The sequence below is a fragment of the Drosophila bipectinata genome, chromosome 2R (assembly GCF_030179905.1).
Source record: "Drosophila bipectinata strain 14024-0381.07 chromosome 2R, DbipHiC1v2, whole genome shotgun sequence".
NCBI classification, from domain to species: Eukaryota; Metazoa; Arthropoda; class Insecta; order Diptera; family Drosophilidae; genus Drosophila; species Drosophila bipectinata.
In genome coordinates this window covers 10,719,397-10,742,919 of record NC_091737.1, presented here as the reverse complement: position 1 = coordinate 10,742,919, position 23,523 = coordinate 10,719,397, and the positions used below count along the sequence as shown (strand labels likewise).

At 45.8% G+C, this 23,523-nt stretch overlaps 1 protein-coding gene across 7 annotated transcripts; it reads left to right on the top strand.

Moving 5' to 3' along the window:
• The first annotated feature begins 3,626 nt into the window (after positions 1-3,626).
• Positions 3,627-23,057, top strand: chn (zinc finger transcriptional factor charlatan). Of its 7 annotated transcripts, none has more exons than XM_017252749.3 (7): positions 3,627-3,946; positions 16,549-16,889; positions 16,958-17,433; positions 17,493-18,500; positions 18,801-19,016; positions 19,343-19,678; positions 20,025-23,057. In XM_017252749.3, exons 2-7 carry the CDS (start codon positions 16,668-16,670, stop codon positions 21,688-21,690), a joined length of 3,924 nt encoding a protein of 1,307 aa, XP_017108238.2. In that variant the 5' UTR covers positions 3,627-3,946; positions 16,549-16,667; the 3' UTR covers positions 21,691-23,057. The 7 variants fall into 7 exon arrangements, with proteins under 7 accessions (XP_017108238.2, XP_017108236.2, XP_017108241.2 ...); XM_017252747.3 differs by having other exon boundaries at positions 19,334-19,678; XM_017252748.3 differs by lacking the exon at positions 3,627-3,946 and adding an exon at positions 8,677-8,997 and having other exon boundaries at positions 19,334-19,678.
• Positions 23,058-23,523: the final 466 nt, after the last annotated feature.

Below are 23,523 nucleotides of genomic sequence, written 5' to 3'. Positions count from 1 at the left end.
AAGTTTCTTCCAAACGCAACAAAACATTGGAAACGCTTCCCACGCGCCCCAAACAATAGTGAGAGAATTTTTTGTTTTGTTTCGTAGTTTTATGTTTTCCAGGCATTGGTAATACCAAACCAACACCAACAACAACAACAAAAGCTTCAATCAAATACTGGCAAAAGAGGGCAAAAATCTTTTGGCCACATGCAAGAAGTTTAAATAAGAGGGCAAAAACAAGCAAGGAAATAAAGGTTTTGGTATACTAAGTAGTGGCTAAAGTAGCATTGTAGATATAATGTATGGGATTTTCTGACCCAAGAACTCTTTGGATGTAATTCTTAAAATTGTGAAAAATATGACTTTGATGGTTTAAAAATTAAGAGCTATGATTTTTTTTGAAAAAATCCAAAAGACAAGAGGAGCGTACATTCGGACATACGGTCAAGGCTATATCATCTCGGATTTTCCTGACTAACTAACCCACTTGTTATTATTATTTAAGTTAAGTTTATAATTAAAATTAATACAAACACTATTTCTAAAGCAATGGTAGCAAAGGTCTTTATTTCATTTCATTGTTTTTTAAGAAAAAGCGGAAGAAAAAACTTAAAAAAAAATTAAAAACTGTATAGTGTATTTTACAATTAAAGAACTATATATTTAACCAACTAATAATATGAAAATATGGCAGCAAATAAGACCAAAATATATATGTATGTATCATTATCATATAAAGAAATATTATAAAAATAACCTTTTCTAAAATACAAAAAATGTTAACATGATTTAATATTTTATATTCCTGGATTTAGTCGAAGACTAATTTTTAAATAATAGCAAAAAAAATATCCCAAAGACTTAAACCAGATAAATCTATAGAATTTCTGTATAATTTCCCCTTAAGAGTTATTATTTCCATTTAAATATAGACAAAACTGTATCATTTGTTGGTTTACAGAAAAAGTCCTGCCCAATTCAAGATTAATATGTAAATTATGGGCATTATTGCGAGCCAAAAGAGACTGAAATACAATATCGGTCATCCGTGCTTTTATTTATTATCCCATTAATTGAAACCATTTTTTGTTTTTTGGCCGTTTGGATGAATAAAAAAGCCAGGTCCCATTGTGCTGCGTTTGGTTAAAAACAAAAAAATAAGAAAAAAAAACTAACAAAGACGGCCAATTCTCACACACCAATACACACAAAGGGGCGTGGGAGTTTCACAAACACACACACACACACATACATTGCAAAATGCACATATGTGGCATGGTGTGCGAGTGCGAGTATCTGTGTGTGACGCCATTTTCATAAGCAGCCAAAGAAACAATTTGCCTTTTTTTCCGTTGGCTTCTGTGGCTCTTTAACAACTTTTGTGTTTTTGTGTGTATTTTTTTATTGTTTTTGTCTGGTGCGGCGTCTAAATAAGTTTTTCCGTTTCTTGTTTGCATATTTTAGCCAAAGTATAGCAGCTTTAGTCCGACTCTTGCCTCTCTGTCTAGTCTATCTGTGGACTCTGTCTATCTCTATTGCTGCACTTGTTCCTGCCACTGTCACTCCTTTCATATTTATTCGTTTTCATTGCGTTTTCATTGTGGCTCTGGCTTTGGCTTTGGGCTCTGAGGTCTTCCCATTCGTTTTTAATTAAATGCATAAACCAAAAAGTACACTTGCCTTCAGAAAAAACCAAAAACGAAAACATAATTTCGCAAACAGCAACAACAATAACAACAGCAGAAGAATCAAAAGTGCCACAGTTTTATTTTCATGTACCTTTTAATTTTCCCAGCTGGAGACAAATTACTGAGGGGAAAACCGTCTCAACTCTCCCATTATGATTATTTTTTTTAATTGCATTGAATTTGCTTGCGGTGAAAATGCGGCAGCATCGCTCCCAAATACCCACCAAAATCGAGGCCATCTCCGGAAAACTACAAAAAAAAAGCAAATATACCAAATATGGTAGAAAATAAAAATTAAACGGTTAAGTAGGAAAATAAAAAAAGAAAATCACCGTTCTTGTTGTTGGTGACGTTGATGAAAAACTTTTTGAGACAGTTGACGTTGCAGAAAATTCTCGAAAAAGGACGAAAATTATACACTAGTGTGTGTGTGTGTGTGTGTGTGTGTGTGTGTATGCAGCCATAAAGGCAACTGGAAAATTAGGTTAGCAGAGGAGTTTGTGGGCTTGCGGTGTGGGTTATGGTGTGGTCACATGTGCCATTTGATTAAAAACTTGGGTGCCACCAAAAAAAATAAAAATAAAAACGGGAACACAACTCAAGGAAATGTGAAAAAAAAATAATTGAAAAATTGGACAGAATATAGAAAATGTCAGTCGCTCGACTGAGCAATCTAATGAATACTTTTGGCTTTCAGGTGAAAAGGATAAAATTAATCAGAGATTCCATTGGCGGACATTCGTACTAGTACCCTTACTAGTTTCCCTATATATATTTTTTGCTTTAAGTTCTATGATTAACAGTCAGTCACTATGATAGTCCTCCCTCTAGACTCATTTAACTGTCTATTCGAAAAAAGGAACAACGTGCCTTAAAACACTTCCGAATCCTGGATTTTAATCCTAGATTTTAATAACCCAGTCGATCCACATTAAATAATAGTTAACCACGTTTTTTTTATTAATTTAGCCCAATACCTTTTTCGGAAGCAGCCAAAAAATAAATTAACTTAATGGAAATTTAAAATTTTTTTGATTGTTTAGTGTTGCAAATAAAAAGTTTTCCCTCCATGGTTGTTGTCTTGACTGACAATCCTCTGGTACCCAATTTACACAAAAGGTGGCGCTAACGATGCAATCATACTCCTTTAAAAAAAATTTAAACATTTTAAAACAAAATAAATTAAAATGAAGGGAATATATTTTTAAAATATTGAAAAATATAGTTCCTTCAGTCATTCCTTATGTCATTATTAATTAAAATTATCCAGCTAAGATAAAAATGTATTAAAGTTATAAAAAGTAAGCTAATTACTTTGGTAGCTAGGTAAGCTCATTTTATAAAACAAATTCTGCTTGGAAGAATATAGTTTTCATTTTAGAATTCTCCAAGTCATTTATGTTTTTACTTTAATTTTTTTTTTTTTAAATAAGTTTTTTATAATTATAGATATTGTTTCTTCCGCTCAAGAATCATTGAATGTTACAATTAAAACTTCGCTTTTCATAAGTCCAAAGGACCTTGCTGTAGCGCATAAATACCGTTAAACTTTTTGTAAATAAACATGGCCGCCAGGGGATGAGTCAACTAGCCGGAGAGCCTAAAACCAGGAAGAGAGACCCAGAGAGAGAAAGCCACTGAAGAACACTCACTTGTTATGCGTGGGAGCGTTGTGGAATGCGCGCGCTTTTTGTAAAGGAGGAAAATCAGAGAAGCGGGGCCGAGAACGAGGAAGAGGAAGAGCGGCGCAGACAGGAAGCTTTTCCAACAATTGCACAACGTCGCAGCGGTATTATTATTACGCGACAGGCAATCGGTGCGACAACAACAGCAAACTAAACAACGCATCGCAGCGCAATAACAAAACTACACAGTATTACAACGCTACAACGACGACAGAGGGGGGTGAGGAGTTTCAAATAGCCCCACCCCCACCCACCCACACATCTAACCACCCGCCGATGGCGAAGGGGTGGTGTATTCATAGCCGTAGGATCCGCTCCTCCGCGGCAATTCATTCAGTCACAAAATCTCATTCGGTGTGTGAGTGTTGATGAGGTTAGTTGTGAAGGAAAGCGGTGCGATTCCGCAAAATCGCAAAAAGTGCATTTAGCAACTAAACGGCAGTGATTTATAAAATAGTATAAAAGCGGAAACGGAAACGAAAAGCGATCAATCGAAAATAACTATAGTGTGCAGTTGAGTGCCCTGACAAGAGAGGCCAAAAAGTGTTGCATACTCCGGGGCTGGCCGCAAAAATTTCTGCGAACATGTTGGTAAGTTTTTTTTTGAAGAAAACCAGAATAAAATACAAAATCAACGATAAACTAGAGATTTAAAAACTTTAATTGATTTTCCAAGCAATTAAAATATATTTTCCCAGTCGAGTGATTTATTGATTTTTCCGCAATGCGTTGCGTTTGTGTGTGTGCGTGTGCGTATATTTTTCGGTATGCACTTTTTCCACAGAGAAACACCCCACACACACACACTCACACTTGAAAACAAATACACTGAGCAAAAACAACAACTAGCGCCAACAACCCCCAACTAAAAAGCGCCAACTTCTATTTTTCCATCATCAATACTTTGAAAACATGAGGCATCGCAGTGGTATTGGTGTGTGGAGCAGGCGCTCTATGCAACGGTAAAACTGTATAGCAACCCCCAAACAATGCACAACCCACCCCCTGGCTCTCTTTAGGATATTGCTCTCTCTCTCTCTATCCAACCATCCAACAATAGCTCAACTGTTTTGGCATTTGAAAACTACAAGCCACCCACACCCACATTTTTCAGCCTCCCCCTTTTTTTGGGGGTGGGTGGTTGTTTTTCACACAGCCGGAGCACATCATAAATTTTGTGTCTATAACAATTTTTGTTATATTCCCCTCCCCCACCCCTCCTTCCAAAAACCCACACACACACACCCCCGCTTCAAAAAAGTGCAAAGGAATTGTGCTGCACTTTCGAGAGTTCAACTTCCGCTCTCTCTCTTACTCTCTTGAACGGAAAATAACGGCACAGGCTTGCGCTTTCTCTCTCTGAATTTGGCTCTCTCTCCAATGCAATTACGATTTCAGGGGGTGTTGGGAGGTTTTTGCATATGGTTTTTTGGGTTTCGGTTTTTATGCAACATATGCGACATGTTTGTATGTGCATTTCCGTATGTATGTGTATGTGTGTGTGTGTTTGGGGATATATGCATGTATGTGCATTATATAATTTGTATTTGATTATTTTGCCTTTGATGAATTCCGTTTGTGCGGAATGGAGTCAAATGGAAACTAAAAATGTGTGGTTTTTGGTTGTCAGGCTCCATATATATGTATGAAAATTCGATGGGTGGTTGGGGAGTGTCTGGTGGAAAATGCAAATAACTGCATTCAAGAGCCACATATAAAAATATAACCACACGCACATATTTTATGCATTTATATATATTTTATTATATAGAAAATGCAATTTGTATGCTCTCGAATTGCATTTGCTAGGGATTATGCCAGCATATATAAATCAGTTGTATATGTTTTGTGGAAGAGTTGGGTGTACCGGCACCCAAACCCAGCAACGATGGAATTTTGTTTGATGGCGTCTCTATGGAATAGAGATACATATTAAAACGTATATATATATGTATATATTGAAATTAGTTGTGTATTTCAAGTTTCTTATATAGACTGACAGTTTAATTGCTTTTTACTTGACGACAGGAATTGATTTTAGTCATTGGAACGATTAGTCCTGCAAATTGGAAAGATAATAGACCAGATATTAAGTAATTCAATATAAGAGATAATACTTGACTCACTGAAGTTTAGTGATCAAGTTCATTCTTAGCCACAGACTATTTCCTGTTGAATCAACTTCTCTCATACTCTAAAACCGCCCAGGGGCCAAGAACGCAATGACTCACCCGACCGCAACCCAAACCATGCGGAGACTGTACCCAACCCAACCCAACACCAAACTCACATCACACTCTTGGAAAACTCACACATCTACACCGTCCACCCACTCACAGAAAGCGGCGTGGAGTTGGGAGTTCGGAGCGAATTGCGCATGCGTGGCCGTTCCACACCCACTCATCAAGGGGTGATTCTACACTCAGAAAAATATATATAAGTGATCTTAAATTTTACTGAAAAGATCATGGAATGTTTGTGTGTAATATGACATTTCGGGCAGGTAGTATTATATTTAATTTCCAATTCAAATTTTAAAACCCGTTTTTATTCTGTGTGCACCTTGAATGAGTGCCAGTTTGTATAGTTTTGAGGGAGGGAGCTCCCGTCAGTGGGAACCAACGATCGCACAACCACCCCGGGGTTCCCAAGTTAAATGAGACGTGACAAAGTGCAAGCACTTCGACCCCTCCGGTATGGGCCTGCAGATTTCCTCTTCAAAATGTGGCGCCCCATAGGTGGGAAGCCCTACCCAGGCGAGGGAACTTTCTCCAAAAACGCAAAAGGGCTTCGCCATGATCTTCAGGGGCAACAGGTTTCTTTTTTTTTTTGTATTTCGTTGTCGGAATGGAAGGAAGCCATGTGCTGCTGTAATTGGCCGGGCTCATTACGGTGCTCTGGGGGCTCCCTGGTTATATCACAACTTGCACCGGTCCAAGGATGGACTAACGGGTCCACCCAATGACAGAACATCTCAGGGGAGACCCGAGATGGTGGCCCACATGTCGGCCAGCAGTGACGGCTGCTCGCGAACCGGTTCCAGGCTCTTCCCTCAGCTTCAGTCGAAGTGCCCATCATCTCCTCCTCCAACTTCAGGCACTTCCACTTCCACTTGAAAGACAAAGTAGGGTGCTCAGTGAACTCACACTGCTCCATTTCGCTGACCAACCTGTTTGCCAGTACCCTACTGAGAGGGCATATCGAAAACAATAAGAGGTTATCGACAGATAATTTTTAAAAATAGAAAAAATGTGCATAGTTTGGTGGAAATATTATGAAACTAGTTAGTAACGAAATATAAAAATATATTTTGGTATTTAGTAAGAAATTAAGTGCATTTTCAGGTCGGTTTAACCTAACCTCAGTGACCCCTTGTCCACCTTATGGCACCATATGCATTTTTCGCAACAACGCATCATTGTTTTCTCTCGCAGGGGGATATACACCAGTTGCCTGATCAAAATCAGCGTCATCGCCAAGATGATGCACTAGCCCCCATTGATTGGAGGCATATAACTTTCAATTTCATTCACTCATAGTAGTAACTGTTGCGGTTCCTGCTGCACAGGGAGTTTCCCATTTATGAGTCATGTCAGTCAGCTTGCATGGCAATGGATCGGAGATAGTATATAGATTTATGGAACAGGCCCGCCGCAGAGGCAGAGGTTGAACGGAAAGTCTTGAACCCCAAATCGAATGTGGCTAAAATAAAGCCCACGCCACCCAATTGACACCAATACTCATACGGAATTAGCTTATAAGAACAGTGATAACTCGATACATGAGATACATCATAAGAATCAAAGTTTGTTTTTATTGAAGCAATTTATTTAACGAATAAAAAATCTACAAGAAATTTGAAGAAAAGATTCAAATATAGGCTATCTCCACTGTAGATACATTATGTGTCTACCTGAACCATGTACTGCACGCCCTCCTTCTGGCCATATAACAAACCCAAAAAAGCCTCGGCCCGCTAATGAACGCAACAGTCGTAGCCAACTCCTCCATTGCCACAATAACGCAGAAACCATGGGCGGCGACAGGATCACTTAAGGGGGGGTCCATCCGCATCAAAATAGTTTAATTCGGGCCATATGTGATATAGAACTGATTTTTAGGATAATTTCTGGTAATGTAAAACATACAGTCATATAGGAGATTTCGGAAAGACACTTTTTAAGATCACCCTGTGGAACCCCCGCCGGCGACACCCATGGCAGCAGCAACCCACATGCACGAAGATCATTACCAACCCGAGCAGCACATAAAAAAAAACGAAAACCAACAACAACAATAAAGCCAACATCGAAATCAAGTTGCGCCGGCGCAAACTGACCTGAAAACTGACCGAAAATTCTCAGCCGAACCACCCTACGCAGGAAGGCTCTTCTCTCCGTCCCTCTCCCCCAGTCACGTTTCAACTCCCACTCCCTGTCCAGCGAGGGGCAAAGAGCGCCCATTGTAGGGGACGGCCTTAATAGAGTATCGACTAAATAATGTTCCTAGTCAATCCCTTCAAAAATTATTAGTTAGTTTCTATGAAATAATTAGTTTGTTAGTTTCATATTAAATGCATTAAGAAAGAGACCTTACATCTGTATCCCGAAGTACAAGATTATATTAGTAATCTTCTTAGTACTGATCAAGAGTATATATCACCAGTAAACCCCCCTCACTATACGCTATCCCATGGATACACGTTCTACAAACTAACATACCCTTGCACTCAGCGAGTACCGGGTATAAAAACAACAACAACCGTGAATGAGCGGGTGGCTTGCCTTGCCTTGCTGCTGCTTCAGCTGGTGCGGCAGCCGTCGTCAGTGATGCCAACTTGGTATATAGACAAAATTAATCAACATGTGGAAGTGCAGGTTTTAATTGCATACATGAAACAAAATTTAATTAAAGTAGAGCCTAGAGTGTTATTTATTAAAAAACCAAAAATACCACCTTAATTTATTTTTTATTCATACAGTTTCCTTGGTTTCCTTGGGTTGAATTCCTATTTCTTAAAAACTTTAGAAAATATATTCAGCCTTGAGTAACTTCAAATATTTTTGTAATTCTATAAAAGGCTAGCTCTTCCTCAGGTCATATTGGTACTATTGTTATTAATTTTTTTTTTTTATTTTACTAGAGTTAGGTTAAATTAAATAATTAATTACTTAATTAAATTAAAAGTCAAAACAATCCTAATAAAAGTCTAAAATTAATAAATATGCCATATCAGCGACAATTAATAGAAAACGGCTAAATGGGCATCACTGAGTCGCAGCCGACACCGGCTGAGAGCAGCGTTGTTGTCGGAGGCTCTCTCAATCTGTTGGAATTTCTCGTGGCGTGCGGTTCGTTCTTTCGTCTGCGTGCTTCGTTCGTCTGTTTGGTGCAAACATCTTGCTTTATTTTGAAACATTGCAACGCGTGGTTTTCCGCGAATTTCGCCACCGTTCTTATCAAATCACAAGCGCCATTTCCCCCCCGTTAGTCGTGATCCTCGGAAAGTGCACATTTGTGAGAAAAACAGTGACTTGATTTCAAGGAAAACAAAAATTTTGCCGGCTTGTTGACCAAAATCACCCCACCGAGCAATGGGCCAGGACCCAACTGGAAACAACTGAATCCTGTATCAGCAAAAGGTAAACTATAGCTTGTAGTTTCTGTCCAGCCGGTGAGGTGCTTGGGGACTTTGTGCATCTCATTAATTAGCAATCCCCCACGCGATCCAAATGGCCGAAAAGCAAAGCGAACCCACACATTCGGCGACCCATCGAGAAATCAATTCGAAGGCCATGCTGCAAACGGCCCACAGGTAGCTAGGCCCAGAACCGGTTACCCAATTTCCAATTATACATCGAAACCCGACCAAAAAAACAGCCACTCCAACGCCCCAAAAAAAAACAGAACGGTAGGGCACCCCTTTCCTGAAAAAAGATTCCAGCGGACGACTGCGACGCCGCAAGGGGTTCCGAACCCGCGCAGATGAGGATACAACAAAAAAAACCCACCACCACAGGGCCAGCGGGCCATCAATCCTTGGCAGCTTGCGTGTGGTTGTCCTCCTCCTCTTTAGCGTCCTCCCCCCACCTTTCGCCTCCTCCCTCATTATCCTACTTTCTTCCCGCTTATCATCCTCCCTCTCCGACACACATACATAGAGTAGCTGAAGCAAAGCCGCCTACTCACATGGTCTCCTATTTGTTCTGCTTTGTCACACGTTGCTTGTATTCCTTTCCCTTTCCTTTCCACACACACACTTACACACACACACAGACGCTACTCTCTCCTTGGCGCTCTTTCTTTCTTTTTTTTCGCCCTGTTGCGCTCTTTAATTGCCAAGACGGCCCGACGCGGAGTAGTAGGGGGAGGAGGCGACTGACCGTCGCGTCGCCCGCTGTTTCAAATGTTGATGATTTCTTGTAGGTTCTTATTTTGGCTCTTGCCTCTTGCTGCCTGCTTTATCGCAGTGTCTCTTTCTCGTTCTCCTTCCTTGCACCCACCCAAGCAACCCACTACTCCACCCTTTTGATCGTCTCCCCCCGCCCCCCCCTTCTGCCGTTATTTTTTGCGTTCTTTTTGGGTTGCCGCCCCCACGACAGTCGCCCTCTATTATTTGCTCGTCCATTATGGAGTCATCTTTGCGGTTTCCTCGCTTACCAACAACTCTCCCGATCAAGTCAAAGAAAAGGGGTTGTCTCCCTCTCTCATGGGAAAGTGCAATCGAGTATGAAACACACACACACTTCCAAGAAAAGGAGAGAACATCCTGGAAGGCAACTAGTACTTCCTCATACAGTGGGAGTTAAGGAATTTCAACTCTCCAGAACCCAACCCACGCTGGTGGACTGTTCCCATATTCCCATGAAAAAAAAGCGACCCCAAAAAAGAAAAAGGGCAAAAATAAATTACGCACTTCCCGTTGCGGCGTCGGCGGTAGAGCAATTTTATGCAGCTAGGGGAGGATGAGGCAGGAGCGGCGGAGGGTTGGAGGGGGGTCGCGCGGAGTACCTGCCCCTGATCGGAGGGTTGTTGCGCGGCACCGATCACTCGACCCGAACCGAATCCCTGTCTATATATCCCGACCCCAGTTGGCAATCTCGCCGAAAATCACATAGGAATTTCCTGTTACACACCCGCCCCCTGTCCTACCTGCCTGCCTGGCCGGGCCAAGGCATCGCTTACCTGTTTTCACTCGCCCTCTCCACCTTTTGGACAGCCGAAGCAGCAGCAGCTGTTTGTTTTGCGGCTTTCAAGGTTTCCACTTTTTTACCTGTTGGCGTCGGTGAGTTCGATCCGAATCCGAATCCGAATTCGGGGATTCGTCCCAGAAGCCACCCCATTGCGTAGGATTCCATTGCTTCTTTTCATCTCTTCTTTGGAGAGTGGGTGGGGTCAGGTGGTGAGAGGAGGGAAGGGGAGGGGAGGGGGAGGTAGGCCCTTGTTTCTTTTGTTGGCCCAAAAATCTTTTTGGGCGTCTTGGTCTCGTTTTTGTGCCCGACGATCATCATTATCTCCGTTTCGCTGGCTCATTCTATCCCACCACCACCGAACCACCACCTACCTCTCCTCCTCCTACTACAATTTGCCTAAAAACCTCAACCGTTTCGACCGTTTTTCAATATTCAACAAAAAAAAACAAAAAAAAAAAAAAACTAAAAAACGAAATGATGGTGAAGAAGAGGAAGAGCACGACAGACGGCGACGATGTCTGCTTGAAGGTTGTTGTGAAATTTCATTATGGGTCTGGGTCTGTCTCCTCCCTTGCCACCTCCACCTCCATTCTCCCTGACACAGCCTTCTCCTCCCACAGCCACACATCTTCCTCCTTCTACTCCTCCTCCTCCAACTCTTCTGATTGCCTGCTGCTGTCTTCTGTTGTTGTTGTTGTTGTTGTTTTTTAAGAGGCGTCCAGTGCTGGGTTTTCGGTTTTGGGTTGGGTTGGGTTGGGTTGTCTTGGGTCTCTCTGTATATATCGCTGTGGGTCTGTGTACCACCACCATATACGTATAAACGGATAGGCCGGCCATGGGACGGTTCGGTTCGGTATGAGATGGGTTGGGATGGGATGATGATGATGGTGGCTTCAGTCGGTTGGGCTGTGGTTGGGCATTTCTCGTGTGTAGGTAGGTGGTTTCTCGGAAATCCATTTGTTCATATGATAACCCAAAAAGACAAAAAAAACACGAAACCCAAACGCAGTCATTTGCTGACGCCGACTTTAAAGCTTTCAATCCGATCGCCATTTCGCGACGTGGGGCATGAGATCTTCCCACCACCAGGAGATGGCCAGCCATGAATGAATCCTCGTAAGAAATAATCTTAAGTCTAGACCGAAGAATCCCTAAAATTAAATAGAAAGTCACACCAGAAATACAAATCCATTTATCAGGCTCTTCTCTGGTGTGGTGCACTCCGAAACCACCCCTCAGACCGATCCTCACTTGTCGACGCTGGTCGCATCCGCTGGTCGGCAACAAAAGCAACAGGATCAGCACTTAACCCCCAACCACTGGCTGGTAAATGGCAGCTGCAACCTGCAACCCATCGGGGCAACCCTAAAAGTGATCTGCCCTCTTCGGTTCGGGTTCGGGGTTCTGGGTAGCAGGTTGCTGTCGGCATGGATTGGATTGTGGAAGGTACATATACATACATATGTAGGGAAGGAAGCATCGAGAAGAAACCACCCCTAAAACGTAGAACATGGCACAAATTTCTACCCCATGGATGATCGGACAGTAACGAGCACATGTTGCATGCAAGGCAATGATTTCACTGGAAAAGGAGCTGTGGAGGAGGAGGAGGGTGCAACTGACACTCGGACGAAGAAGGACTCAAGAAACAGGACTCAGGCAGACGAACATGTGCAACTCCTGTCTCCTTCCCAGCCTGCATTTTTTTTAAGACGTCTCTACTATAGTTTTCTGTTGGCCATTTTATGAGGGCGCGCACCTGCCACAGCTGCCGCAAAGAAGCAGAGACGGCAGTGGCAGTGGCAGAGGCAAGTGAGCAATCATAGCCAAAAGCTATAGTCGAAGCCCGGACTCTGGGCCTGCCCTTGAACGTCTTCGAACGCCCACCTTCAGCCGACGAACCACCCAAAATTCGAGTGAAGCAACAAATGAAACCAGCTCTCTGGAGACTTTTGGCCCAAAGCAATTTGGCTTTTGTTGTCTGTTGGCCAAAAAAAAATAAAAACAAGCTCAAAAGAGAAGAAGAAGACGCCTGAAAAAAAATAAAGAAAAAGAAGTAACAGAAGCAACAGCAGCTGCCGTCGCATCATGGCTGGCCACAAAAAGTACCACCTGCCGCCCATATACATGTCGCTGTCCTTTGTTCGGAGGAAGGCAGCCCCATTTACCCACGAAAGCCTCAAGGATGTGGCAGATGGGGTGTGGGACTGGCATCCTTTGTGTTTGGAAGTGGGGGGAATAGCAAAACAAACAGGATATGGGGTTAAAGTTATCTAAACTATTATTAACAAATCTTATTAGTTTTTAGATAATATTTTTAAAGATATATTGACCCACGCAACATTTTGGCCAACAAATGCAATCGATGATGACAACAGCTGCGTCCCACACACATGCTGAGCTCACCTCACCTCATCACAGCCCCACCCCCTCGCAACCACTAGCCACCCACTCCCCAATCACCCACCCAGCTGCGCCTGCGTCAACGCCGACTGTGGGCGTCAAAAGACACAGCGAGAATACCGTTTGCAGCGACTCTGCTCTGGCCTGGCCTGGTCTGGCCCAGCCTAGCCGTTGGTGTTAATTCGAATCGCGTATAAAGTCTTCGATTTTATTTCGCTGTTCGGTTGAATCGTTTGGATCATTGGGACAGCTGCGGTCAGTTGGATGTTGAGACACCCACCCACCATGACGACAACTACCGTGGGCGGAGATTCACTTTTCAGACTCGAGAATGTGGCTGCCAGGCAGGCATTCGAAAGTACTAATTGGACAACGATTCTCCTTTGAAAAGCCTTTGTCTTTAAAAAGTGCACTTTGCATTTTGCACTTTAATTCCCTGAACTTCCTCTTCCTCCCTCCCCTGAACCACACCTGGCACTCCAACTATCCCACTGTGCGTCATCGGCCAAAGCGTTTTTTAATAACTGCGTGCTGGTCCGGACGGGCCGAGTGGTGCTGGTGGTGGGGCGAGCCTAGGGGGGTCTGCGGCGTTAACATGTCATTAGGCTGGTGGTTTCGTCCGGTGGATGTCGTTGTTGTTGCTGTTTCTACTCCGGCTGCTGGTACTCCGCCCCCATCTCGTAACCCTCCGCCTGCTTCACGCCCCCTTCTGCGGTCGTTGCTGTGGCCTTTCACCGCACCACCACCAGCAACAACAACAACACCGAACAACAAGTAAATGTTGTGGCTCACCCTGAGCTGCCAGGTCGCCAGATTGCCAGATCGCTAGGCCCAACCCACGGGTGTTAAAAAAAAGTGTGTGTGTATATAAGGCTTAAGTCCTACTATGGTACTTTTGAAGAAGGGATAGGATCTATACTAGGGTTATGGTTAGGGTTAGGGTTATTACTTAGGGTTTGAGATATAAGGACTTTTCTAAAATTTCAAAAAATTATTAAAGGGTTTTCCCATCTCTTTATATATTATATTAAGCTACCCTTCATATTATAACCCCCCTAAGTATGTAGTTCATCCTAGCCATTACCCACTGTAGCTGCGTTTTGTAATTGGCCCTCTGATGACCGCCCTCGAATAGAGGCTATATCTTTTGATCATCCCAGGGTATCGATAATTATTGCAAAAAAACCTCAAAAACCGAAAAACCCCAAAAAAGGTACATACCTACATAAGAGCTAATAAAAAAAACACCCCACCACAGCCCCATAAATGGGGAGAGTCAATAATGCGTTTACCGTTAAGAGTGGCCCGGCATCTGCAAAAAAGCGACATCTGCCGACAGCCCGTATGGTTTTAGGAGGGGGGTGGGGCGGGGTAGTAGCCAAATTGGGGGGTAGACAGAGGAAGAGAGAGAGAGACGGATCAACAGATCGCGGGCTCTCACTTATTACGTGAGAGTCGGACGAACAGCGAAAATTCCCCCAACCGGCATTTTTCAGCTGCCCAACCGGTTTCGCTCTCCTTTCCCGCTCTCACAACTCCCCAAAGTTGGCGTCTGTTTGCACACCCACCACATATTCGACGTCGACGTTTACGTCGCAGCTGCCGTCCCCGACCGATCGCTGTTCTGATCGGTGCGCGTGGTGGGGGGCTGTTTGCTTTTGTTGTTTTTTTTTGCTGCTGCTTCTTAGTTGTTGTAAATTGATTTTGTTGTTGTCGCTGCTTGCGCGCCCATTTTCAGCCCACTCCCGTTGTTGTTTCTGTCTGTTATTAGCAAAGCGGATGTTGATGTTGCAGGCGGTGGTGGTGGTGGTGTTGCTGCTGCTGCGGTGGCGGTGGCGGTGGGGGCAGCAGCAAAAGGGGGAGGCAGAGCACCCACACGCGCGATATTTGTCGATGTTGTTGCTGTTGGCAACGCACGACACTTTTTCCGTTTTCTGTGTGTCTCGTCTCGCCCACTATAGTTGACCCCTTGGCGGACGCTTATCACAATCAGGGGGCGGCAGTGGTGGGACTTGGGGCGTAGAAATCTTGGGAGCGGCCTAAGCAACAGCTTAGTGTTTTTTGAAAAGTGTCCCTCCACCCGACCCATCTTATTTCTACCTGTGACTTCCCTAAATCTTCATTAAGGCCATATTTCGGTTTTTTTTTGGTGGCACAGAACTGGTTTCCATCTCCACACTTGCACTTTCCTTCTGTCGAGTCTCGAAACAAGCTTTGGAATGGAGGTTATGGTGCGGCATGATCTTGAGAGCGTGGCCAAAGTCAAGCAGCAACGGCGGCAACAACCACTACAGCGAATGCCCTTGGCTTGAAAAGCCACACGCAGAGAACAGAGTGAGTGAGGCCAGCCAGCCAGTACCAGCCACAGATCAGGGCAAGTCCCCTCTACCCCGGATGCCAAACTCCAGACCCCCCTCCCTCCCCACTCCCCAACAAAAAAAACAAACGCCCCCATGGTGGCAGCAACACCCCACTGTAAAAAGCACACGAAGCATAAAAATCAAATATGCAAAACTCAGATACGAAATATGAACTGAAAAGAGAGGCGAGAGAAGAGGCAGGCCGCGGTCCCAGGCTGCGGGATCCGATCTCGGGACTGGGAACGGTCGTGGGTGTGTGGGTGTGTGGGTGTGTGGGTGGATGGTGGGTGGGCGCAGCCGTTGGCGCTGGGCCATAGAACGTGCCCAGGGCCCAGCACTATGTCGCCAAACCAAGACATCTTCCAACATGTGACATTAATTATTCAAGTTTTTATAGAAATTCCTCTCAGTGTAGAGACAGAGAGAGAGAGAGTAGTCTAGCACAACCCACACCCACCCACCGAAGAACAAAAGTGCCGCCAAAAAAGCAAAACTGCCGAGCTCTTTTTTTTTTGTTGGTTTTTTTCCTTCAGAGATGCTGGGCTGATGGCTGATGATCGCGGCCAACCCACCAAGTGGAATACGTTTATTGGGTTTTTGGGTTGGTTCCTCAGCTGGGCACGTCAAGGTGGTAAAATTTATTAATATATGCAGCCGGGACCCCAAAAAAGGTATACACTATGTGTGTGTGTGTGTGTCTTTAAAAAAAAAAATACGGGTGCAGGCGACGAATATTTCAAAAGAGTTTCTTCTAGTTTCTTTTCTATTTTTTATTTAAATTTTAAATTAACAAAAAACAAAGAAATGAAAATGCCTTTGACACTTTTGTGACCTGACAGTCTGCTGTATTGGAGGTCCATAAGGCAGAGATTCGTAAACAAAAAGCCCGCTCCAAGCACCAAGCGCTGACTCAGCGATGCTGCGCCGACGTCAAAGCAAAGCAGAAACCCAAGCCCCAAGCCTCAATCCCAATCCCAAGCCGAAACCCCCCACGCAAGCGACCCAAGGCAGTCCGGCAGTGCCACCCCCCGGCAGTCCCTCCTAGCCTATCCCACTCGAGATGACTTCGATGTGTCAGCAGTCGTTTCCCAGAAGTTGGGTTTTTTTTTTCTTTTCGGTACCGGATGTGGCTCTATCTTAGGAGCTTTATACTAACTATATCTATCTGTTTAAGTATTAAAAGATTAAAATTAATATAGTTTATTAAAATAATTAAATATTATTAATTTGATTGCAGTTCTCGGCGAGTGTACGTGAAGGGAACAGCAAGTGCAGCAGTCGCGGCCCCCTGAGAGCAGGCAGTGCATCGCGCCCTCTAGCCAAGGCCGACGGCAACGGCAACAAAGAGCGACTGCAATGGCCACACTAATACCGACAACCGGCGGCCATCCAGCAGCGAGCGGACAGACCTCTAATGTGGAGGCCACATACGAAGATATGTTCAAGGAAATCACACGAAAATTGTACGGCGAGGAGACCGGAAACGGTTTGCATACGCTCGGCACGCCGGTGGCTCAGGTGGCCACCAGCGGGCCGACAGCGGTGCCCGAGGGCGAGCAGCGCTCCTTCACCAACCTGGTAAGTGTGCTATGGCTGTCACATTCCGTCGGTGATTGTAATAATGTGGTTTTTTTCACGCGAAACAGCAACAACTGGATCGCTCGACAGCGCCCAGCATTGAATACGAATCTAGTGCGGCAGCCGGTGGAGGCGGCGGCAACGTGGCCACCACCCAGGCGAATGTAATTCAGCAGCAACAGCAGCAGCAGCAGCAAGCAGAGTCGGGTAACTCTGTGGTGGTGACGGCCAGCGGTGGATCTGCTGTGGTGCCGGCACCCACTGTGGCGGCAGTAGGAGGCTTCAAGTCGGAAGACCACCTGAGCACAGCCTTCGGGCTGGCGGCCCTGATGCAGAACGGCTTTGCCGCTGGTCAGGCGGGTCTGCTGAAGGCCGGCGAGCAGCAGCAGCGCTGGGCCCAGGACGGATCGGGCCTGGTGGCGGCAGCCGCAGCTGAGCCCCAGCTGGTGCAGTGGACCTCGGGCGGTAAGCTGCAGAGCTATGCCCATGTCAGCCAGCAACAGCAGCAGCAGCAACAGCCGCATCAGAGCACACCCAAGTCCAAGTAGGTGTCTCTATATTTAAACTAATACCTCATACTAACATACTTAATCGCTTTGGCAGAAAACACCGTCAGGAGCACGCGGCCGAGTTGATCTACGCCAGCCCCTCGACATCGGCCAACGCGGCCCAGAACCTAGCCCAGTCCACACCCACCTCAGCGCCCAGCAACAGCAGCGGCGGCAGCACGAGCTCCTCGGGCGGAGGCGGCGGTGGCCGCAAGAAGGCCCAGGCCCAGGCAGCTGCCGCAGCCGCCAACGGAGTGCACATCCAGAAGCGGTACGCCTGCACCCACTGTCCGTACTCGACGGACCGTCGGGACCTGTACACCCGGCACGAGAACATCCACAAGGACGAGAAGCCATTCCAGTGCTACGCCTGCCTCAAGCAATTCAACCGCGCCGACCACGTCAAGAAGCACTTTCTGCGCATGCATCGCGAGCTGCAGTACGACATCAACAAGACGCGCCGTCATGTGTCCGCCGGCAGTGGCTCCTCGGGCAGCGGCTCCTCCGGCGGCGGGTCACACCATTCCGGCGGTCGCGGTAATGTGACCATTAATGCCACCGGCGTCAACATAGACAATGCCTTCTTGGAGGCGCAACGGCATCCCACCTCGTCCAGCCTGAGCATCGTGGAGACCATCGAGGCGGTGGCCTCGGCGGCCGATATGCCGCTGGCCCAGCTCAAGCAGGAGAAGCTGGACGATGGCGGCGGCGGAGTCCTGCCCCTCCACGTGATGCAACAGCCCGTGGCCAGCTCCAGTTCGGGAAGCAGCGGCAGCCATGCCAACGGCAATGGCGGCGGCAACTCCGGCCTGCTGAAGCCAAAACGGGAGAAGCGATTCACCTGCTGCTACTGCCCCTGGTCTGGAGCGGACAAGTGGGGCCTCAAGCGGCACCTGAACACGCACACAAAGCCCTTCGTTTGCCTGCTCTGCGACTACAAGGCGGCCCGTTCCGAACGCCTGGCCACCCATGTCCTGAAGGTGCACAACAAGCGGGCCTGCAGCAAGTGCTCCTATCTGGCGGACACCCAGGAGGAGTTCCAGGCTCACATGAGCGATGTGCAGTAAGTATTCATGGGTCATTTGAATGGATGAGTACTCTTGCAGATACTACTGGCTAGTGTCATGTCTATCCGTTAATCTTGGGATGGCCTTTCGAAGAAACCATTGTATCTGCAAGGGTAGGGAGTGCCTCGGTGGCCGAGGATAATCCTTCTCCCCCTCCTCCACCAATGGGAATGATGAAAAACTCTAAACAGCTTTTGAACTCTCTTTCGCCCGCTTCGCTCTTCTCTCTTCCCTCTCTCCCCCGGACGTTATCCATATTATTCTCTGATCCCATGTTAACCTGATCCCGTGATCAGTCCACACGATAACCGGCCGGCGCGCAGCGGTAATGGCAACACGAGCGGCGGCAGCAGCAGCGGCAATAGCAGCGGCAATGGCACCGGCGGCAACGCCAATGCCGGGGGCCATGGCCACAGCCACAGCCACAGCCAGAACCTCAATGTGCTGCGAACCATCGGCAACAGCCTGGTGGCCAACAACCAGCTGAACACCTATGCCGGCAACGCTTTTGGGTAACATTCTCAGACCGCCCTGCCCCCTCCAAAATTTAATAAAAAAATTAAAAAAAAAAATAATAATTAAACTAAAAACCTATCCCGAAAAAAAAGATAAACCAAAGCCCAACCAACACCAACACAAATACCAAAATGTCCCCCCAAATCCAAACGAGCGCGCACAACGTTCCTAACTCTAGTTACTACCCTCGTTCTCTCGTTCTCTCCACGAACACACCAACCATCGACAACCATCCCAATCATGACCACCATCTTCATCTCCAACTCCGAACACCATCACCATCATCCATCGCCATCATTGCCATTTCGCTTAGCACCTCCAGTGGCAATGTGGGAAATGCGAATGGAGGCGGCGGCGGCGGTGCCGTTACCATCTACACCACAACCACCAACGAGGGCGTGACAGGCAGCGGCGGAGGCGGCGGCGGCAACGGTGGCGGGGGCGTTAGCGGCAATATATCCGGCGGCGGACCGCTTCAGGAGATCATTGTGAATCCCTCATCGATGGTCGGATGGCGGCTGAGCGCCAACGGTTCGCTAATACCGCCGCACGACCTGCTCACCGGCGGATTGCCGAATGCCGCCACACAGAAGCGCGGCTCGGAGCGACTATTTCAGTACCTCGAGGCCGAGGGCAGCGATCCGGAGGACTATGCGCGGTATTTTTGCAAAAGCAATATATCCCCCCATACCATTTCGCTTTCGTTGTTTGTTTTCATTGAGTTCCTTATTGAAATTTGTTAACATTTTTGTTTCATGAAGCATCAGTTAGGACTCTAATGTCCTTTTTGTAAGCCATACTATATGGTTGTCTATATGGTTGTTATTATTGCACTGATCTTGTTATATAATCCAATCCGAACCGTATATACTTGTCTTCATTTGAGTTGTGTTCCATTTTTTTTTTTGGCTGTTGATTTTAATACTCCCCTAAGTTCAACCACAATTAGTGTTTCATTTGCCCACCTGACTGGTTACTAATAAGGTCGTTGGTCTTACTTACAGTCTGCTGAAAATGGACGCCATCAGTCGCAACACCGCTTCGGTCGCTCAGGATTTTCATAAGGCGGGAGGCGTGCACGAGTTGAAAATACCAGCCAATCATCAACTCCTGTTTAACAATAAACTGCCTTCGCAATGGACGACACGAGAGGCTGCTGCACTGCTCTACAGCCTGAGCAGCATGGGTGGCACGACCGGGTCCGGTTCTTTATCCGGTTCCCAGCGCCAAAAGTTCGGCATGCGGGCGCGACAACATTCGACCGGCGAGGATGACGAGAACACACCGTCGTCCGCCTCGTCGTCTAGCTTCTCCGGCGATGAGTTCAACATGAGCTCCACATCGCCGCTGAAGCTGTCGTCGTCGTCGCGTCATGCCGTCAAGCTGGAGAAGATGGAGGATGCGCCCACCAAAGCGATGATGGCAACGGCATTTCTGGAGGCGGCCAGCTACGAGCAGACGGCCATCGAGCTGCTGGCCAGCAAGCGCAAGATCAAGGTCGAGGATCCCAACGACGAGGACCAGGAAAACCAGCAGCAACATCAGCCACATCAGCTACAGCAACAGCAACACCAGCAGCAACAACAGCGATTGCAGCTTATTAAATCGTCTCCCGCGTATAAATTAAACAACAACAACAATAGCAACAACAACAACAACAACAACTACTACAAGGATAAGTCGTCGCACAGAAATGCCATTCACCATCATCGCCAGGATGACAAGGAGAACAGTAAATCGAAGTCGGCAGCTGCCGCCGCTGCAGCCGTGGCAGCAGACATTGCCGCTGCTGCAGCAGCCGCAGCATCGGGCAACAGCACCAGCAACCAGACCCCGTTTCTCACCCAAATGGAGTACCAGAATCTCAATCGCATCGGCACCCAGTTCCAGAACTACGTCAAGGACATTATCAACAAGTACTATGCGGCGGAGACGCCACTAATGCTTGCCGCGGCAGCTGCGGCTCTGCCCACGGCCACCACCACGGGCCAGCAGCAGCAACAGCAGCAGTTGGATGCGGCCATTGAGAACCTGTCGCCGAGCAAGCGGCGTCGCCTGCTCAGCGAAACGGAGGAGTACATCGAGTATCTGCGCAACAAGGAGGACATCACGCTGACCATTGCACCCAAGGCCCAGCAGCCATCGCCGCCACAGACCTCGCTGCTCAAGCGACAGCTGGACTTGTCCGTCCCGCGTCGAAGCCCCAAGAAGGCGGCTCCGGCCCACAACAATGGCAGTTCCAGCGCCTCCCGGAAGGGTCTGAATCAGCTGGCCACCTTGCTGCCCCTGCTGGCGGATGCGGCTAGCAAGCAGGAGTACCTGGCTGCTCCCCTGGACTTTAGCAAGAAGTCGGAGGAGGCCCGCAGCTCCCGGAAGCAGGCGCAGCCCAAGAAGATCCGGCTGACTCCCGATTTGGTCGTGGCCATGCTCAGGGACAAGTATCTGAACCGCATGGTGCGCCAACGCCTGGGGTGCTTGAAGTGCAACCAGTCGCGGAAGAGCAGCGCCATCAGCTTCAACTACCACACCCTGGGCTCCCTGGCTCTGCACCGGTACTGGCGACACCGCCGTGAGGTGTCCGCCACCAAGCGAAGGACCCAGCTGCAGGCAGCTCTGCTGAAAAGGAGCCGCCGCCTTGCCGAGACTGGGGCCGAGGTCGAGGCCGTGTAACTTTTCTGTTCGATTTTTTGCATTAAGATTAGAAAATGTTTGCTTGCCATATATGGAATGCCTGATGCACTAGGCATTGAAATTGAAAATCGTTTAAAAAATTGCATTTAATTTTTTAAATTTTAAGTTGTGATGTACCTGAAATATGATTTCTCTTAAACAAACAAACAAACAAAACGAAAAAAAAATACTTAAAACAAAGCATTCATGCAGCAGGCAAATGTGAAATGGTCTCAAACGAACAAAACTTTTGCAGCCGCATGCGGATGTATCTTCATTATCTTAGTTGTACAATTGAACTATCTCCAAAAGCACTCACACTCACACTCACACTCAAACTCACATTGAAATACATTGAGTAATTAAAGATTTTGTAATTTAGCTGGTATGAGCATTTATCAAATGTATCCAAATGTCCCAAAAACGCCCCTGATTTCCCGATCGTATTGTGAAGTTAAAAAGCTTTAATTTGCCATTTACAAAGCTTGCGTTTAGTTACGAGTAATGATTGCCATCTTTTTACAAACATATAGCATTTAGTCGTTTCTAGTTTACGCCCTTAGTTACGCCCTAATTTATGAACTGCAAATGTAAACCTCATCGAACCCATTTTGCCTTACTTATCGTTTAAGCCTTAACGCGAAGATATATTTAGTTTTAGCTTTAGTTGATTCATTACTCCTCGGAGCAGCAGTCACGCAGCCACCCACAATGCCCTCAAGTGGAAACGTTTTAAATACGAAAAAAAAACAAAACATATAAATATTAAAAAGAAAACAAAAAGGATCCAACTATATTACTGTACGCGTAGATGTATTCATGATTTTATCGGAAAAGAAGAAAGCAGAGAAAGGCCGGAGAAAGCAGAGGAACGAGGACGAACGTAACACAAGAACAACTTACAAAATACTCAAAAAAAACAAAAAACATGAATAGATTACACAACTTTTTACCACACTGAACAAGAAATATTTGACTGAAAAGTGTCGGGGAAAATATGATATACATATATGTATGAATAAAGGTATAAACAATTTTAGTGTAAAATGTGTGTTTTTGCTAAATGTGGTAAACTAAAACGTAAATTTATTACATGAAGAAAATAACTAAACTAAAGCGTAAACGAGGAGAAATTCTTAAGTAAAGTAAATTTTTGGATGACAAGCCATTTAGACAAAATTTTTGAGACGAAAAAAGACATTTATAAGAGAAAGGAAACAAAAACCGAATTACTTTAAATTTTATTTAAGCAATGACCTTGCAACAAATAAAAGTATAATTACAATAACTGTAATGTGAGTGTTTTTAGTTTAAAATTATATATTTCCAAAACATTCAAAATAAAACATAATTAGTTTAAAGTATAATTGTTTCGATTTTGATTTCAATGGGTTTTTGGAAAATTCAAAATCCTCTCGGAAGGACCCTCTCGAAAATGCATGAAAGAGGCATATGCGCCACTGCGAAGGCTATATCTTTGCCGATTCCTAAGCGGAATACCTAAAACGATTTGTAGATAGACTCTATCAATTCTCATCAAAATCTACAATGGAATTACTTTTTCGATTTTTGGGAAATTTTTTGAAGGACATGGGCAAATTTGAAAATGGGCAAAGTGCATGGAAGGGCCATATACCCCACTGCGAAGGCTTTATCTTTGCCAATAATCCTCCGATTCTTGATACTTTTTTTACTTTATAGCGGAATTCTTTATTTATTTTTAGATTTTTTGTGAAATTTTCAAATGAACCCCTTGGAAAATGGGGAAATTTCCTGCAACTGCCATCAGGGCCACTACAAAGGCTAGTCATATACAAAGCCCAAGTACAGAAC